General features: G+C 37.6%; 1 protein-coding gene across 8 annotated transcripts in view; it reads right to left on the bottom strand.

The window, feature by feature from the left end:
- Positions 1-18557, bottom strand: part of LOC122832470 (neprilysin-like) — a 60985-nt gene that overhangs the window by 1734 nt on the left and 40694 nt on the right. For 6 of the 8 annotated variants that reach the window (XM_044119281.1, XM_044119279.1, XM_044119278.1 and 3 more), the window contains 18 exons: positions 18271-18306; positions 17120-17281; positions 16283-16363; positions 15408-15503; positions 15185-15303; positions 14316-14384; positions 13315-13449; positions 11923-12021; positions 11685-11821; positions 11481-11574; positions 9815-9943; positions 7144-7242; positions 6987-7064; positions 6671-6774; positions 6062-6120; positions 5853-5972; positions 4045-4178; positions 3616-3681 (listed from right to left, as the gene is read on the bottom strand). In XM_044119281.1, the coding sequence (XP_043975216.1) occupies positions 3616-3681; positions 4045-4178; positions 5853-5972; positions 6062-6120; positions 6671-6774; positions 6987-7064; positions 7144-7242; positions 9815-9943; positions 11481-11574; positions 11685-11821; positions 11923-12021; positions 13315-13449; positions 14316-14384; positions 15185-15303; positions 15408-15503; positions 16283-16363; positions 17120-17281; positions 18271-18306 (1817 nt within the window). The remainder of the gene's footprint in view (positions 1-3615; positions 3682-4044; positions 4179-5852; positions 5973-6061; positions 6121-6670; positions 6775-6986; positions 7065-7143; positions 7243-9814; positions 9944-11480; positions 11575-11684; positions 11822-11922; positions 12022-13314; positions 13450-14315; positions 14385-15184; positions 15304-15407; positions 15504-16282; positions 16364-17119; positions 17282-18270; positions 18307-18557) is intronic. The other 2 variants (XM_044119284.1, XM_044119286.1) reach the window with 2 other exon arrangements.

Here is an 18557-nt window from a genome sequence, read left to right as displayed (position 1 = left end):
TTTCTAGTGTTTAGACCAGTTAGATTTTTTTCCGCTTGTAGCCTTGCCCTTTCCAAACCCTTATCAGAGTAAAATATTTACTCTTAATAATTGTTAATTACTGACCATTTAAACAGTAACAAGATAAATATGGATTATGCTCTAAAGTACTTACAATTAAGAGATTACCTTTTATCACAGAAAGAATGGCCCACTTTGAAACAAAATGCGTTACATTTAGAAAAGTTTATGATAAAATGTATAGAGGATAATAATAAGGGGACGATTATATCTAATTTATATAAATATTTACAGATTTTTTTTTCTCTGACAGTTTCATAGATATAAAGCAAAAGTGGAAACTAGATCAGAAAATTGTTATTGAAGGTGAGGAGTTGGAAGAAATTTGACTGGAAATTAATAAGATTCTTCAAAACACCTTTCAGTATTTCAAAATATGACAGAAATGCTACAAATCTGTGCTGGAGGAATTGTAATCAGACTGGAGATCACACTCACATATTGTTGGGACTGCCCAGTACTGATTCCATTCTGGCAGGGGGTTCAGACAGAATTCAAAACATATTTAAGTTCACATTACCACTGAACCCACTTCATTATATATTGGGTTTGACAACAAAGGAGAAAATATTGGGAAAAGTGAAGTCCAGTTACCATTTCCGCACTATAAGGCGCACCGCATTATAAGGCGCACCTTCAATGAATGGCCTATTTTAAAACTTTTTTCATATATAGGCACCGCATTATAAGGCGCATAGAAAAGAAGCTACAGTAGAGGCTGGGGTTACGTTATGCGTCCATTAAATGGAGCTGCACTAAAGGGAATGTCAACAAAACAGTCAGATAGGTCAGTCAAACTTTATTAATAGATTACAAATCAGCGTTCTGACAACTCCCAAAATGAATAAACAGCTGTTTTATTATTTTCCCCGAGGTAAAGTTAGTGACGTGGCAACACGTAGAGCAACATTTATATCACATAGTGGAGGGGAACTTTTCCTCGATTCTATAAACACTTAAAAAACAGTCTGATACTGTTATGATAAATCAAACTGTAGTGGTATAGAAATATATATATATATATTGCTATACAAATAGCTTTCAGGTGCGAGGTTCCGGTTGGGCAAAGTGGGCGTGGTATATAAGAAGCCGCTGCGCCCAATCGGACACACATGTCTTCCTCAAGCTTTGGCTGTGACTCGCGTCTCAGGGACTGACAGCCAAAAGGCATAACATCAGGTGCATGTTGCTCTGATCTTGTGGTGGTAGGTCTCCCCTCTCTTTGCACTATTGCTGTTTGTTCACAGAAGATCTAAATCCAGGTGTGATCATAGGCAAAACGCTACTGTGCGGCTCTCCTCCTCGTCGTCGGTTTGTGTGTGCGTGTGTGTGCGCACATGCATGAGTTTGTCTGGATTGAGAGGTAAGAAGTAACGCTCATTGTTAGCGCCAATTTGTTGCAGTTCTGTTAAATAGTGACTAATTAACTTTTACAGGTCTCCCCATATTACCATTGCTGCTCTGTTGATATCCCGGATTCTGCGCATTATCAACCCTTGGATTGTGGTGGCGGCTACACGCCCTAATTGAAGTGGTGTTTGGCGTGCGGCATTGGTGTGCGGCTCCGGCGCGCTCAATTCACCTCCTGTTGCGGCGTGGCCAGAGGGTCGCACCAGATTCGGACATTTTAATTTGTTTTTCTCTATTTTTGTTCCAGCCTTTTTGGTGTGATCTAACTATTTATACATTTAGGCTGATATTGTTTTCTTTTTGTTGTATATTTTGGATTGTTGTCTTTGTTTTTTTCTCTCTCTCTGTTGGCAGTGCTGAGGCCCGGCGGCGGTGTTGGTGTGGTGACGGTGTCTTCTTTTTTGTGTGCCGTGATTCCTGAGTTTGGGTTGTCTCACTGCGTCTGGTGCTTTACAGGGGTTTTGTTTGCTGTGTTTAGGTGGATACCGTCCTATAGTGGCCCCCCTCCGCCGGTAACCTCAGCTACTGTAGATACTTTTCTTGTTTTCCCTTAGTGTTATAAAGAATTGGTTTTAAAAGGAATATTTTAAGAAGCATCTAATAAAAAGCTGTTTGTACATTTTAAACTTGTCTCAGATGTCTTAATCCACGCATGAGTGAACTTGTGTGTCCTATCAAAAAGGGGAGTAATATTCCTTGGGTGAAATTCCCAAGGTGGCGCTGTGGAGCAATTTTATTTGGGTTCAGAACTTTACAATTTCCCGATTTCAATCTAGTCTCGCCACAAAACGTTAGTGCAATCACAATATAGTAACGCTCTAAATAGTGCAAAGCAATAACAATATATCAATAACTCAACGTTGTTCAAACGTTAATGTCCATATTCACAATATGACCAACCTTGTTTAGCTGTAAACACACAAAATAAACATGTAAAGCTCACTTTACTATGTTATTCCTCATCCACGAATCCCTTGAATTCTTCTTCTTCAGTGTCCGAATTAAACAGTTGGGCGAATACGGCGTCCAACATGCCCACATGTCGTCCGGCGCTGTCTCCCCATCTTGGTGAACGTGTATTGGCTTTCTGTCATCCACTGTTTCCACGCAGTTAGCAGTTAGCTAGACTGCTAACGGCTGGATAGACGCCAATATCTAGCGGCTGGAGTTCTTCTTCTACGGAGTAAAATGAAGTCGGCGGCTGCTTACCGTAGTTGTGCGACCTCTTGTGGCTCAATATTGGTACATATATAAGGCGCACCGTATTATAAGGCGCACTGTCGGCTTTTGAGAAAATTGAAGGTTTTTAGGTGCGCCTTATAGTGCGGAAAATACTACTACAGATTCTGCTACTGGTTGCAAGGGAAGTGATAACTCTGTCCTGGCTCAAGTTTTTACCTCCCACCCTTCAACAATGGCAAAAAGATTGAACAATGTGTATATAATGGAAAAGATAACAGCAAAACTTTATGTAAAAATTTACATTTTTCTGAGTGTATGGACCCCAGCCATTTCCCACTTTGGATGGCCACACAGATAAAGATGCTATGGGTTATAAAAAGCTGTGTTAGTCCCCTTTGTATGTCTCTCTTTTAATGGAAGACCATGAATACGTGCACCTCCCTTTTATGTGAGCTCCTGAGGACCTTTCTAAGAAATGTCAATTGCTGAAATGGATTTAAATGTTTGCTGAGCCCCTTTTCTCCTCTCTTTTCTGTTTTACTTTGTAAGTGTATGTATATATATATATATATATATATATATATCTATATATATATATATATATATATATATATATATATATATATGCATATATGTTGGAGTCGTAATATTCTCAAATAAAGAATGTTGAAAAAATAATTACTGACTGTTCCCTAATAGACAATGTTGTCATTGCAACTAGGTTGTGTCTATAACTGGTGCACTAATGAACAGAAGGAAAAGTGAATTTTTTATGATGTGCCAGATCAGTCGCTGGTCAGAGCTGATCAAGCAGAAAATTATAAAGCAATCACACCTTCATACAACCTAACAAACATGTCAACATCCTGACAAACAGACTTCAACATTTTTTTCAAGTCGTATGAAGCAGGTCACATATTTGAACAAAAACATATTTTTTACAACATCTCTTAAGTTCTTCACCTGGTATGCCTGTCGGATCCCTCCATTGTCAGCTATGTTTTCCTCGAGGGTCTTGTTGCCATTCAACTAAGAAGAAAAAATAGGTGCAGAGTGCAAAAAGTGATTAAGAAACCTGAATATTTTCCCTCCATATTTTCAGTAAATTGCAGATTTCATTTTCTGGGTTATAGGAACAAATTACCCAGGGAATAAAAGAAGCATTGTTGAAAGCAGCAGAACAGAGGAAGAAGGATAAAAGGAGAAGTACTAATAAGCACAGAGAAGATGAAGCTGCAACACAGGAAGAAAGATTGAAGAATGACAGATGGATAAGGTGGCAAAGACAACAGAAATTCTGGTAACATCAATGAAAGTGAAGTTAATGGAATTTTTCATGTAATGTTCCACAAAAAGTAGGAAAAAAAAACCCAAGTGACTGTGTAAACATACATGTAGACCATTAGCCAGGTCCCAGGAAAAGCTGCTGTACTGATTAGCGATGCACCTTGAGAGTTCCAGAAATTTTCTAGTAGATTCAGGAGTCCACCAGGCCTTCAGATTGCCGTCCTTGTCGAAGTGGCGACCTAGAGACATAGGGATGGGAATATTAACATTTATTTATACTGCAAAAATAATTAAATAATGAAAACTACAAGTATGACCCCATTTGCAAATGTTAATATATAGATACAATACCCTGTCAAATTTTGTATCAATTTGAGAGGCTATTTTGTCTAACATCTTCTTTTAAAAAATCTGTTGCCTAAATAAGATTCTTTTCAATCTTTTCCCCCCCACATTGTTCTTCTTGTAATAAAGTGAAACATGTAGCTGTCAGGAAGCATGGAGCAGTGGCGGCTCCAGAAATGTATTTCTGCTGGTGCTAAGGGGAGTTAAGGATTTTACTGAGGATGCTAAGAGAGATCTTTTTTTCCCTATAGTTATCAACACACACACACATTACTATTGTTATTTTAATCAGACTGATTTGCATTTATTTGACACTTAGAAGTCAGAACGAAGCCTTGAACCATTAGCCTGATGACTTCCAGATAATATTACATTGTTTAGGTTAAAACAGCATTTATGACAAAGTGGATACCCCAATATTGACCATTTGCAACTACGACACTTAATCATTCGAAGCACCACGATGTAGATCAGAAGTGAGAATCAGGAGTATTGAACTGAGTGACTAAAGTTGTTTTTCCAAGTTGCTTTTGTCAGTGTTTTTATGGTTTCCAGTTGCTGGAATCAAGCTAATTTGTCTGTGAACGTAACACACCTGGTTGGGGCTCATAGACGGCGGTATTTACAGAAGCCTGAAACAGCTAGCTTAGAAACCGACCCATACCTCCTCCCTCCTGATGTGTTGATGAAATTACCGACTTTGTCTGAATTCACGGCACATGATTTATGTCACTATGTCATAAACACCGTTTCCCCTTAAACCGAAGAGTTCTTAAAAACATATAGAAGACTAGAGGCTTATAATTTTTTCCATACATTCTAGACTACATGACGGCGTGACACTGTTTCCATGGTTACTGATGATTAGACACTATCTTCTCCATGTCTTTCTAATCTTACTTACTTATAAAGTATATGAACATTAATCCTCTTACCTTGTATAAAGTGTTCGCTGTAAATCCGTGGTTATACCAACACCTGCCAGTCTTTATGATTGACTGCTGCTATCCATCGCCGCATCTTTCCTCATTAAAATAAAATGACAAGCTTGATTTTGACCCTTGTCTGTTTGTGCAGCCGACCGCGCAGGACCTTGTGACCATTTTACTGCGAAATCAACTAAATAAAAGCGATATTAGGCTACCATATGTACGCATTTTGACAGGCTTTATATAGGAGAGCATAGATTTGGACATCCATCGTGGTGAAGACAGTGACATCAGGTGCAAACGGTCATACTTTTTTTTTTTTTTTTAAATAACTTGTGTTTATTTAATTGCCTAATTAACCGCTACAGGGCTTCCTTTGACTTCTTATGACTTAAAAGTGATTGTTAGATATTAAAATTTGTTATGTGTAAATAAGAATGCAGATGACATACCTCAAGTGGAAAATAATTTAAATTACAGTACAATTAGAAGTACAACATCCTGAGGCCAGAGGCATAATAAAGTGAAACAAAGCTCCTCTCTAAAGTGGTACCAGTTACAGGGGGAAATCCATCTGTTCACAGACTAATGTAATCCAGAAAAACCGCAAGGAAGAACAATGAAGTAGAAAAATTCTACCTTTGCTATCAAAGCCATGTGTAATCTCATGACCGATTACCATCCCGATTCCACCGTAGTTGAGAGATTTAGGCTGGCCTTTGTTAAAGAAAGGGGGTTGAAGGATACCAGCAGGAAACACTACAGACAGAGAAAGCATTTTTAAATTTCAAAGTAGCTTAGGCTTTATGTTTTATGGCTGAACATAATTTCCAGTGCTTATTTGGTACCTATTTCATTTAAGTTGGCTGAGTAGAAGGCGTTGATAACAGCAGCTCCAAATAACCACCTTGAATAAATAAATAAATAAATAATAAAATGAGAGGAATGTTATTAAACGATCACACTGTGAAAGAACATTGGGGCAAAGTAAGAAGCCTACTGAAATAAAAATGTGGAAGATTAACATACAGCTTTTAAAACCCAAGGTCATTGTATGACTATCTGCTGTTAAAGCTGAACTCTAAATGCATGTGGGAGTTTGTGTGGTATGAAGTGAACACACTGCACAAAGAATAAATGAGGTAAACACTGTAGTAGTTCACTCTGCTAGGACCATAAATAAAACAGGTGATTTAACCCTCCTGTTATGTTGCAGGTAAATTGACCCATTTTAAAGTTTAAAAAGTTTTTTTAAGTAGTTGGAAGAATTGTTTTTGCATGAAACTTTTTCTATTTGTCTTCATAGGTGCAAATGAGTAAGTTGTTGTCATTGATCCTTAATTTCTGAGAAATAAAAAAACATCATTGTACAAATATTGATTGAAATGGTTAATATTAACATCTGGAGTAAAGCTGGTAAATCCACCGCCCACACAAAAAAAAAGTAAAATCTTTACTCATCCTTGTTGACTTTTTTTCGCAATTTCTGCAGGTGTTTCTTTTGCACATACTCCAGGTTCTGCAGGATGTTTTTAAAGTACTCCTCTGCACTGTAGCTCAGCTAAAAGCAACACAGCCAGAGAAAAACCAGAAGGATTAGCAGTGATGAAAGCTGTAAACACTTGGTCATGTATTCACAAGGGAAACTCATTTCAGTCAAAACTTCACAGGGATGTTATAGGAAGGATAAGAAATGCCACTTTCATAAATATTTTCTGTTACAAAGAACTTAGTGAAATATCAATAACAGTGTTGTTTTTCACAAATACTCACATCTTTGTACTCATCGTTTAGATATTCGTCATTCATGATGTCATCAGAATAACCAATGCGTTCACGGATCGCTTGAGCCTGGCAAAAATAAAAATAAAAATGGAAAATGAGAATAAATCTAGAATAGAATAATTATTCTTGCAACTGAAGTTCACACCTTCTCCTCAGCTGCTTTTTTGGTCTCTTCATCCATCCAGGAGAGGTTATCAAGGTTACTAATGAAAACTTCCCGAATATCTTTAATCATCTCCTCCATCTAATCTCCCAACACACCAAAGAGAGAGAAAATGTCATAAGATCCCAATGATGGAACAGGAAAATGCATTATGAAAAGGTTCTCTGTTCTGATGTTTCTGTTGTTGTTCATCAACTCTAATTGGATCAGAAATAAGACAAATATAACTTCTGTCAAACTGTTAAAAACATTTCCTAAAATTATTAGGCTTTACATATCAGAACAATTCAGACTTGCATATTAGTCTGTTCATAATGACAACTGCATTGACATGATCGTTGTAAAAATAATATATTCTGAAAATTTTAATATTTCCATCAGGATTTTTCTTGGAGCACTTGATCATACACTTGCCTAAAAGAAATAAAAATATGCTTGACTTAAAGTACTTCCATGATCAATGTTGAACTGTTAGTTTTCCAAAACCAGGAAATAATCTGCGGTTTCCCTTAGTGTTCAATGATATAAGAATGACTGGATGCAAACTTCTGAATTTAAAGAAAACTATATAAAAAGACACCTCTACATTTTCTGTGATTAAATATAAATAATTTTGTTTTATTCGAACTGACCTAAAAAAATAGATATTTGGTCTAGTTTAACTTCAAACAGTAAGGAAAAAATGTGCCTTTTCTTCTCCTTCCTGATATAACAGCAAAAGATACTAAAATCTCTGATCTTGCAACCAAGAGAATAAAAAAGAACTTTATAAAATCATGAAATTGTTTATTGATACTATTGTCATTACACCCCATTTCAAACCTGCATAGTGTCGTTGAACATCTACAACAGATTTTATTTTCTTGAGGCTTTTTTTTAATGACAACCCCAAGAGTTTCCACATTTTTAAATGCATTGCTACACACAAACAATTAAATGAACTGAGACCTACTCTGAGACCACAGTAAGAGAAAACCCAAAAACCCCTTGTCTCGTCACATTAGTGGACCCCTTGCTTACTCATTGAACAACCCTTTTAAAACGTTGTGGTTTGCCACAAACTGGCAGAGACCACACAGAGATTTTTCCGAAAAGCCTTTAGGGGAGATTGTTGCGTGTGGATGCAGGCAGTTGGTACATAAACCATCACTGATTTTTTCTCAGTTTTACAGTCAAAGCTTCCACTTGGGTGTATTTATATCAGATATACATGCGAGTAGCTGAAACTAGAGCTAAACAAGAAACATGCTGCTTATAGTGTTTCATTTATTAATTAATGTTATAGTACACTGAATGTCTCTTGACCGCTGATAAGTGAAATATCCTCCTGGAAATAATTTCTTCCAATAATAATATATTCATCTAAATGAAAAAGATTAATGTCTTTAATCTCAGAATTCAGATATTTTTTTCTCAATTCTGACTTTTAAGCAGATGGGCAGCTCAGAGGAAACCGTCTCAATCACCAATATGCAAATTGTGGAGGAGAAAAACAAACTTTCTGGAGTAACATGTTGGAATTAAGCCATTTTTTTTATGGTTGAGGAATCTCCAAAGACAGCCTTTCATTAATAGAAGAGCAAAAGGATTACCTGGTGCCCATCTGCTTTAAAGATTTTTTTGAGAAAAAAAAAAGTCAAAATTTTGAGATTAACATTAGAGGAGGCCCAAATCCTCCTCTGTACAGATACTGTATTTAAATGAAAAGATTTAAAACAGGGTTGGATCAAGAATCAAGTTCATTATGGTTGCTTATTAACATAACAGCACTCCCTGCTGAGAGACTGTGTCATGAAGTATACATGTTTGTACTAAAATATGTGTCGGCTGTTGGTCAACTCACACTTTATGTTGGGTCATGTACTTGAGGAATGGGGGAAGCAGATAGGTTGCTGAATGTTCAGAGCAGCCACGTGTCACTTCTCACTTAACCAAATACACACACGTTTGCGTGGCTATCTTTGTGGGGACGCTCTTAGACTTCCATTCATTTCTATAGCCTAAACCTTGCCCTAACCTTAACCATTACATGGCTAACACTAACCAAAACTCAATTCACACCTTAGTCATAAATCTAAGCCCTGACCCAAAATTTGCGGTTACCCTTGTGGGGACTGAAGGCTGGTCCCCACAAGGAGCAGTGGGTCCCCACAACGTCGTATGCATGAAGAAAATGGTCCCAGAAGGTAACACAAACAAACGCATGCATACACACACACACACACACACGCCCATACACACGCAGCAGGGAAATGGGATGTGTCTGAGTAGGCAAACATCTTTATGGAAGTTGAGATGCTTAAGAGTTACGATGGTGTCACTCGTACACGAAACAGTATAGCGGTAAAGCCTGTGTGTGTACAGACACAGAGGCACACAGTTGAGATTTGCAGCGTAGGTGGTGTGAGCATGATAACAAGAACAGCTCATTCAGCTGCTTCCAGTGGATGCAAGCAATATAACACTGAGGCACAGACACGAGACAGGTAACAAAATCACAGATGTCTCTTAAACTGTCTCTTTCTGTATATGAATACATAAAAACACTCACTATTTTTATGTCATAAGTTCAGACTGATGACATAATGTGAAAGAAAGCTGTTCAATAAAGCTTTTTTAATCTGATAATCAGCCCAATTCAGCCTCTACCTACCAGCTCTTTGCTGTTGTCAGAGAAAGCCTCCTGCACATAGAGCCGTCCCACAGCTTTGTCCAGGTAGCTATTGACATACAGTGCACACCGTCGCCACAAGGCATCCTCTGCTGTTTTACCGGTCAGGACCTATTGCGAAAATTTGTGAATGAAGGAGAAACTTCATTCAGGGCAATAATTTATTCATATTCAAATAAAACCGATTTCCCCCATTCCTCAACCGAGCGAAAGAAAAAGGTTGGGTTATGAAAGAATGTTTACAAGAATCTATTAAAAAAACAAATAAAGTACAGCATCGCCTAAACATTTGAATTTCCTTGAACTATCAAGAGAGTTCAAGGGAAATTGCAATACAAAAACAGCACAAAAAAAAGTAATGCAAAATTATCCTGTAGCATGCAACCAAACTCAGAGTCCTGCTGATGATCTCTGATTGGTTGATTTACTTGCATTTAAGGAATACACATAAAAATTGCAGAGAATGTGGGCATGATAGACTGGAATCCAAACCACTGTAGCACTGGTGTTATGTTTAGAGTCATTGTCTCGCTGGGAAAATAAATTTCCTCCCTAAACTGATTATAACTAGCCTCCCTGCCGCTGTTCAGTCATCTCAACAGAGCTCAAAGCCAATAGCCTCTCAACAAATTCTCGCACTTGAACATTTTGCTTCTTTGACTAATACAATGCCTGGCCAAAGGTCTGGACTCTGTGGTGGCCAATCCATGTGTAAAAATGATATCTCATGCTTTTGAATCACTCTTTCACAATTCGAGTCTTACGAATCTTGGCATTGTCATCCTGGAATATGCTCTTGCCAACAGGGAAGACGAAATCCATTGATGGAATAACTTGGTCATTCAGTATATTCAGAATTGTCAGATTACATCATTCTTTCAACCTTAACGTTGCTGAACCTAGACCTGACCTGACAGTGCAATGATCTGGGGCAACAACCCCAGATCATAGCACTGCCCTATAGGCTTATACAGTAAGCACCAGGCATGATGGATAATAACTTCACTTGCCTCTCTTCTTGCCCTGAAGCGGCCATCACTCTAGAAGATGGTAAATCTTAACTCATCAAACCACATGATCTTTTTCCGTTGCTCCAGGGTCCAATCCTTATGCTCCCTAGCAAATTGAAGCTTTTGTTTCCCAGTTAACCTCAGTGATTAGTTGTATTCTAAACGCTATACAGCTGCTCATTCGCAATCCTTTGAGTTCCCTTTTCATTGTGTGTGTGGAAAGGCTCTTACTTTCAGTATTAAACATAGCCCAGAGATCCACTGTTGTTTTTCTTCTATTTGATTTCATCAAACGTTTAAGTGATCACCAATCATGGTCATTCAGAATTCTTTTCCAGCCACATTTCTCCTTTAGTAGATTCTGAAAATCTCTTCAGATGTTTTCTCGTGTTTGATGCATGACAGTGATTGGACCCCTCTCAAACACACTGACATCTTCCTTGTTTTAATGACATTTTAGAGTCTATTAAATGTAACATCTATAAAACTTCCTTGTACCTTTTTGTTTTCAACTACAAGTAATTTTTTACACCTATACAATAACTTGACATTTTGAAATTATTATAAAGACATTGCAAGGACATTCATGAAAGTAGTTTTCCCAAGTCAACATGTCAAGGTGATATCCTGCTGTGTACCTTAAGGAAAGCATTCCTGGTGTTTCTGTAAGCTCGACTCAGCCCACCTACCATTTGCATAACAAACGGCCAAACCACATAGTTTTGCACATCCCTAAGGAACAAAACACAGCAAGGACAAGGAGATCGACACAATCCGCATACAAAGGTAAGAAATTTCTCTGAAAAACAATAGCCATCTCTGACTTGTATAATCTTACACACCTCTTGGTGTATTTGGCTAATATAGTTTTGAGTTTTCTGTAATAGTATGGGGAGTAGTTGATAATTTTCTCCGATTCGGGAACCGTGATCTTCACGGTGTCCATTATCTTAGCTGTGTAGTAACTCCAGTTGAATTTCTTCAGGTTGAGCCGAAACACAAACAAGGAAACCAAGTTTAAGATATTTGACACTAAATATAAATAGTAGAAATGCTCACAAGCTAAGACGTTAGCATTACCTGAGAATCAATTTCAAAAGTGGATATTGTATTCATCGACCTCAATTCCATTTTGTTGTAAAGCAACACTGGATCCCTCTTCTGCGCTGAGTCAGTGGCCTAGGAGAAAACAAAACGCAACAAAAAGAAACATAGGACTACAGCTTAAAAATTTCTTAAAGATTCTGTTTCCCCAATATTTTACACTCTTGGTACATCTCCAGAAGCATCAAGCCCAGGAGCTCTCAGGTCTGTAAATGTCAGAGTTTGAATGGTTTAACTGCTTTGTAATACTGAGAAGCGGAGTGGAGAGGAAGCAAAGCATGTTAGCAACAGGAGAAGCGCAGATTGACAAAACAGGGTTACTAATCTGTTGACTTCTAGGAAATTCTTGGTGTGACAAGTTAACAAGCTTGTCTCAAAAGAATGTGCATATGCCCAGAATTATTTTGTACTGTGAACTTTTTATGAATATGCTAGTATACTGTGATGATTATGTCGAACAATGCCGGTTACATAAATGCCTAATAAATATGGAAGGGCTTTAAAATACTAAATGGATAAATGTGGCCACACTTCTCTGTTATAACATTTGACTGTTCCACCATCTTAGCTGTACAAGTAGACCAGATGTAAAAAAGCAAAACAAAAATAAACAGCATGTATAAAGACAAATGGCAGGGTGTAGGAGAAAACACAAAAGGGTAAATTTATCTTCCCCACTGAGGTTGCTGACAAGAAAAGATCCAACAAGCCCACCTAACTCCCCAAACCATACATGGTTTTGTTTACATGAAATACTGCAAACGATTTTTTTGGGCTGAGCCTTGGACATGATCAGTGTCAGTAGCTGTCTTTAAATGAGTCCCAAATTCAAGGTTTCCACATCCCAAAGTCCAGTACCAGAAGAGAGCAGCACTGGCTGCGTTTCTAAGAGTGTCTTCAAGGCAAACACTACGACTGTTGGATCAAAGCAGACCATCAACCCAGCAAAGACAGAGGCTAAGGTGGAAAAACTGTACAGTAATTCTTGGGAAGTAATTTAATTATTACATGAGATGAAAGAGCTAATAGGGCTTTAGATAAGATTTTGAGCAATTTTTATGTGTTTTAGTAATACCATTTTACTTAATTAAAATCAATAAGGGAAACTTAGTGTGATTAATAATGTAGCTATTGGATGAATAAATTAATAATGATTTTTTTTCCATCATCATTCTTAAAAGTTAAGTGTATAGTTGTTCAGTGGTTTGACTAATCCACGTATTTTAGGTTTGAGCAACAAATTGCAGTCCTTACTGATGGAAAAACAAACTGTGAAGATCTTTATCTAAGCAAAGACAAAAGCCTGGCCTGGTAATGTGCGTCATATTTCAGCTTAAGTGATCTCTGAAAGAATAGATGTATGCTCACAGTGGCGATGTCTTTCTCCAAATCCACAACTCGTGTCACCTCTGCTCTTAAGCCCGTTTCGTCGATTTTCAGTCCCCGGTCAGTGCGGATCAGCTTTGCCAGATCAAACATGAACTGCTCATAAGCTCGGCATGCCTGTAAAGCACATTAATAATGTTTGTTTTCCCAAAATAAAAAGTGTCTCCTTGCACAGACCAACTATTGCTACAGCTGCTTACAGTAGCTGCTTTTTGTTTATCAAATCAACTGTTCACATTCAGCTGTAAAATAAAACCAGAGTCTGTTCCAGTAACATTTGATCTGTCTTACAAAGATTTTCTTCCTCACCTTTTATTTACAACAATCCACTGACAGCCAATATTTTTCCCTATAGCTTAATCCAAACTATTGCATTTAAGCAGTGCAACGAAGTTCAATCATGATGGTGATGCTTTAATTGGGTTGGACAATATGGCTGAAAAACATCACAATGAGTGTTTTATGTCATTTAATAGAAAATTATTGATATATTGATTGATAGGTTTTTGTTTTAAATAGTTGAATACTGCCAAACTAGTAGCATGAAATTTTCTGTTTCATCCACAGTGTTCACTCTACATCATTGTTTATTGTTCAAGCAGCTATGAGACACAATGGTGAAACCTTAAAGTGCTGCTGCATGAGTTTCTCATCAGGTTGCTGCTAGGTTGATGCTAACTGAGAGTTTGGGAAGCTATTGCCTTTCCCCTGCCTACATCTCCCAGAATGCAATGTGGATCTGGATTGGAGTTCAGTGAATTTGTTATTGAATATTCGATTAGATGTACTATCTATTAATATTGATCTCGTGTCTGTCACGACATATTATTGATTTTGTTGTTCAGCTTTATGAAACACCAGCAGTCCATGTTAACCAATCTTTCAACAAAATAAATCAGCACAAACACAGATAAAAATTTTCTACTGCTTTGGTTACGAATTACTTCCACATGACCAAATAACTATTAAACATTTCAGCACACCTTTGCAAAGCGACCCTTGCAGCTGTAGATGTTTCTGGACAAGAGGCCAAAGGACATTTGTTGGTCAAACTGACAAAGAACGGAAGACAAACAAAAAAAAATCAAGACAATATTCTAGTTACCAGACATAATGATCATTATGTAACCAGGTTTGCCCAACAGACTGAACTTTCTCATTACAAGACATACTTGTTCAAGAATTTAAGTATGTCAAGTTTATCAGCTACCTGGCTGCATACAATAGAAAAATTAACTATTCTTTGATAGGTTTTTTGTTTTAATTAGTTGAAATGTTGCAAAACTATTGTTAGTTTTCCTATTTATGCCAAATATTTTATTGTTTTCCAAATTTCAGGGATCTTTGCAACACAAAATAACAAAAGAAGAAGGTGATTTATTCCTCTAATTTCAATGCATATACTGTACTAAAACATTTTGGACTATTCTATAGTCCAAAATCATATTTTGGATTTTTTTTTCCGCCTCCAGGGGGTCTTTGTGGGCTCTAGGGTGACAGGAAAGGGGAAGGAGAGGGGGGAAGACATGCGGCAAATGTCGTCAGGTCCGGGAATCGAACCCGCAACGGCTGCGTCGAGGACTCAAGGCCTCCAAATGTGGGTCGCGCAATCCCCTACACCACTGCAGCACGACCCTTATTTTGGAATTTTTGTAATGTTCAAATCTTCTGGGAGATTTTGTTTTTGAGATTTTTATCAACTGTAAGCCCAAATAATCAAAACTGAAAAAAATAAATATGCTTGGATTGTTGTTTACACACTCTGTCAAAGTTAGAGAAAAATTAACAGACTGAGTACTAATTTACTGCGATGCACTATCAGGGGTTTTACAGCCGCAAGCTTTGTACGTACATAAATGATGTGTGAAGTGGAGTCTCTGTCATCAGCGCGAATGATAAAGTTAACAAGGACTTGAATTCCATATTTCCAATTTAACCTGGCAATGACATCCTCCAACCTCCAGGTTTTCCCTGAAGAAATAAGATCGGAGGAAGGAGGATGTACGAGGGAAGAACTACAATAAGTGATTTAGAGCATGATGGCAGCGAGGGGAAGTTGGGTAAAAATGCAATACCATAATTATCCTCCCAGTTGTCCACAGCCATGGGCCACTCAAAGATGTCTGGCAGCATGTCGAGCAAAGGAGCTCCTCTTTTCTGCTCAATTAAGTCTACAGTGCAGTATTGGTGAAAGTCAAATGGAAATTAGTTAACATACAGTAATTTTATACAAACTGAAAAAGTAAAATCGGAACATGCATAATTAAGATTCACTACAGTTTCGAAATAGAAATTGTAACCCTTTACAACATATCCATTTCTAACAAAAAAATTGTAAAAAATGATCATTTTCCTTCTAGGTTTTCACTTAGAAATTGAACCTGTTTGTTCAGTCTTGGAATACTATTGATAGACAATTTGTATACAAATTCTCCAACTTGAAAAACAGTGGCTGCGCATGATCTCTGAGTACCACATTAATTAAAACGCAGTGAGTAAAACGTTTAAGATTTTTGGGTGACCATTACAACGTCTACATCAGAGGTGCTCAAGTCCAGTCCAGTCCTAGAGAGCTATCCTGCAACTTTTAGATGCATCCTTACTCCAACAGACCAGGATCAGCTCTGAACAGGCCTGGTAACGAGCCATTCATTTGATTCAAGTGTGTTGGAGCAGGGAAGCATCTGAAAGTTGTAGGACGGTAGCTCTCGAGGACTGGACTTGAGCACCCCTGGTCTAGATCATGTATACATACGTTATATATATGCAACACTTTTACAAAAGGGAAAGATGAGCATGTTTGATATTACATCTAATATTATATTTTTATCTTCCACATTCTGAAAGAAACAGACAGCCTTCAGGATTTGTACCAAAGGATGCCTATACAAAACATAACAGTATATCTAAAATGGACTAGTCCATTCACATCTTATGTCTGCTGACTCACTGATGTTCATGCAGGACTTGTAAAGTATCTTTGCCTTGGTGAGAGCAGCAGCCTCCCTCTCCACCTTCTTTTCAAGGACACCTGCATATAAGAACAAACAAAAACACACATGAAAAAAAGGACAAAGATAAAGGTGAAATCAGTGTATCTCAGGGTGTAGGGGGAGCAGTATATGCCTGCAAAAAGATGAAGAGCTGCTTTTAGATTCAGCTCCAACAGTGTGTGTGTGTGTGTGTGTGTGTGTTATTAACATAGTAATTTAATAGAAACCCTCAGAACCTGCTTATGTTCTTGATTCCAAGGTGTAACCACTTCAAGATGCCTTTAACTGAAATGTTTTTTTTGAATAAAGTTAAGTTGCCTTGCTGTTTGTGATATTAGTGAATAGACTTCTACTCAACTGCAGTTCACACAATGTGAATATCCCCCAAACTCTAAAATAGGCCTTTTTTTCTTTTCTTTTACAATCAACTATAGGACTCGAGTCCTCAGGAGACGTTGTTCTGCAACTTTTAATGACTCCAGTGCTTCAAAACACCCCAATAATTTTTTTTGATTATTATCAGAAACTTTACAGTGTTGAGGGAAAAAAAACAAGAGATTCTCCTGAACACTATGGCCATTCCTGTGTTCAGGGAAACAAGCTGTTAGGTTTAACCCTTTGAATGTGTAGGTCACAACATGGAGTGTCACAGAATGTATTACAATTTTTTATCAAAATTTACAGAGAAAAGAAAAATGCTTCAGATATATCTCTGTCAATGAAGCTGAGTTTCAAATGGATTATTTCATAACTCACGCTCGTGAACAAAAATAAACTTCTTAAAATACTGTTACCTTTGAGGATGACGTCCAAGTTGGCGTTTAAGATGTTGTACAAGCCGTATTTAGTGTGGGCCTCTGGGATTATGTTCTTTTTCAGCCATCCTCCACAGGCATATTGATAAAAGTTGTCACAAGGATCCATGGTAGCATCCATGTTCTCAATGAGACGAGATGCTGCAGAAAATTGAGAGGTTTATTGGGAGGGAAAAAAAATCTTAAGTATGAACTATGAAATAGTTTGCAACAGTATGAGCTGGACAAATTTTACAGCTGAAATTCAATTTAGTTCTGCTAGAAAGACTGTCAAGACTGTAAAACTTACAAAGGCAGGGAAATAAATTAGTGAACCACAAAGCAGAAGCAAGACAGAAGAACATAATGCAGATCTAGCTGATGAGAAAGAAGTCTGAGCATTGACAAGAGTGCTCAGGTATGTACCAAAACATAAGTGTTCCAGACAAAAGGCCTTTCAAAATGAAACATGAAGTCACCTCAATTAAGACTCTGATTATCAAAAACTGCAAATGAAAACTCCACACAAGAAAAAAACAAAAAAATTAATCAATCTAATATCACAGGTCGAAACAAGTACAACTTTTAATTCAAAGTCTTTTTCAACAACTACTTATGGCCACCTGATTATAGATGATCCAATGTCACTAATTAATACTCGGGCATTCTGGGAAATATGTTTAATCATCTTACACCAAAGTGTTCAAAGAGAAGATTAGCTAAGAACCTGTTGAAGGACAAAGGCTGCAGCTGATTAGCTGAATGCTAGAAAAAGGAAAGCAGCTACAAAGCTCTGTGATTAGAGTGATCTAATCCTCCTACAAAGCTAAAGGGCCAAAACACTCACTTCAGATACCAACACAAAACTTAATTTATTTAAGCCTCACTGGAAAGTGAGGTTAAATTATCCAAGTTTGTGCATGTACAAACTACATGTAGAACATGCACAAACCTAGAGCTGATCATATCTGTTTTATTGTGGTTTTGACTGAAAGAGAACATGTCTCATTGGAAGAGGCCATTTTCATTGAGCATGTCTAAAATGCCTCTGCAGCAGCCTCACTTCTCCCATGCCGGCTCCCTCTGGGAAAAGTCAAAGCCTTCAGGATGAAACAATAGAGAGAGAAAACAAACAAACACAAGCTGCTTACCTGACCGTGTGCAGTCAGCTGTGGTGCAGATTTTATCTGCAATAGAATGTAAAACACATTTCCATTACTCAGTGGGTTTTTCAGCACTCAGTGGTGATTATGTCTAAATCAGTTCCTTCTTCTGTTCTCTTCTTCTGCATTTATTTTTATTAATTAATTTGTTAATTTGTTGTCAATTGGATGACCTTTCCTCTCAGGATCATCTGCCATCATGACCTGTTGAACTTTGGCAATAACTAATCTATAGATCACCTGCTTGTGATAACTCCAACCCTATTTAACGGCTT

This window comes from Gambusia affinis, linkage group LG06 (genome assembly GCF_019740435.1).
Source record: "Gambusia affinis linkage group LG06, SWU_Gaff_1.0, whole genome shotgun sequence".
NCBI classification, from domain to species: Eukaryota; Metazoa; Chordata; class Actinopteri; order Cyprinodontiformes; family Poeciliidae; genus Gambusia; species Gambusia affinis.
This window is presented reverse-complemented; position numbering and strand designations above follow the sequence as displayed.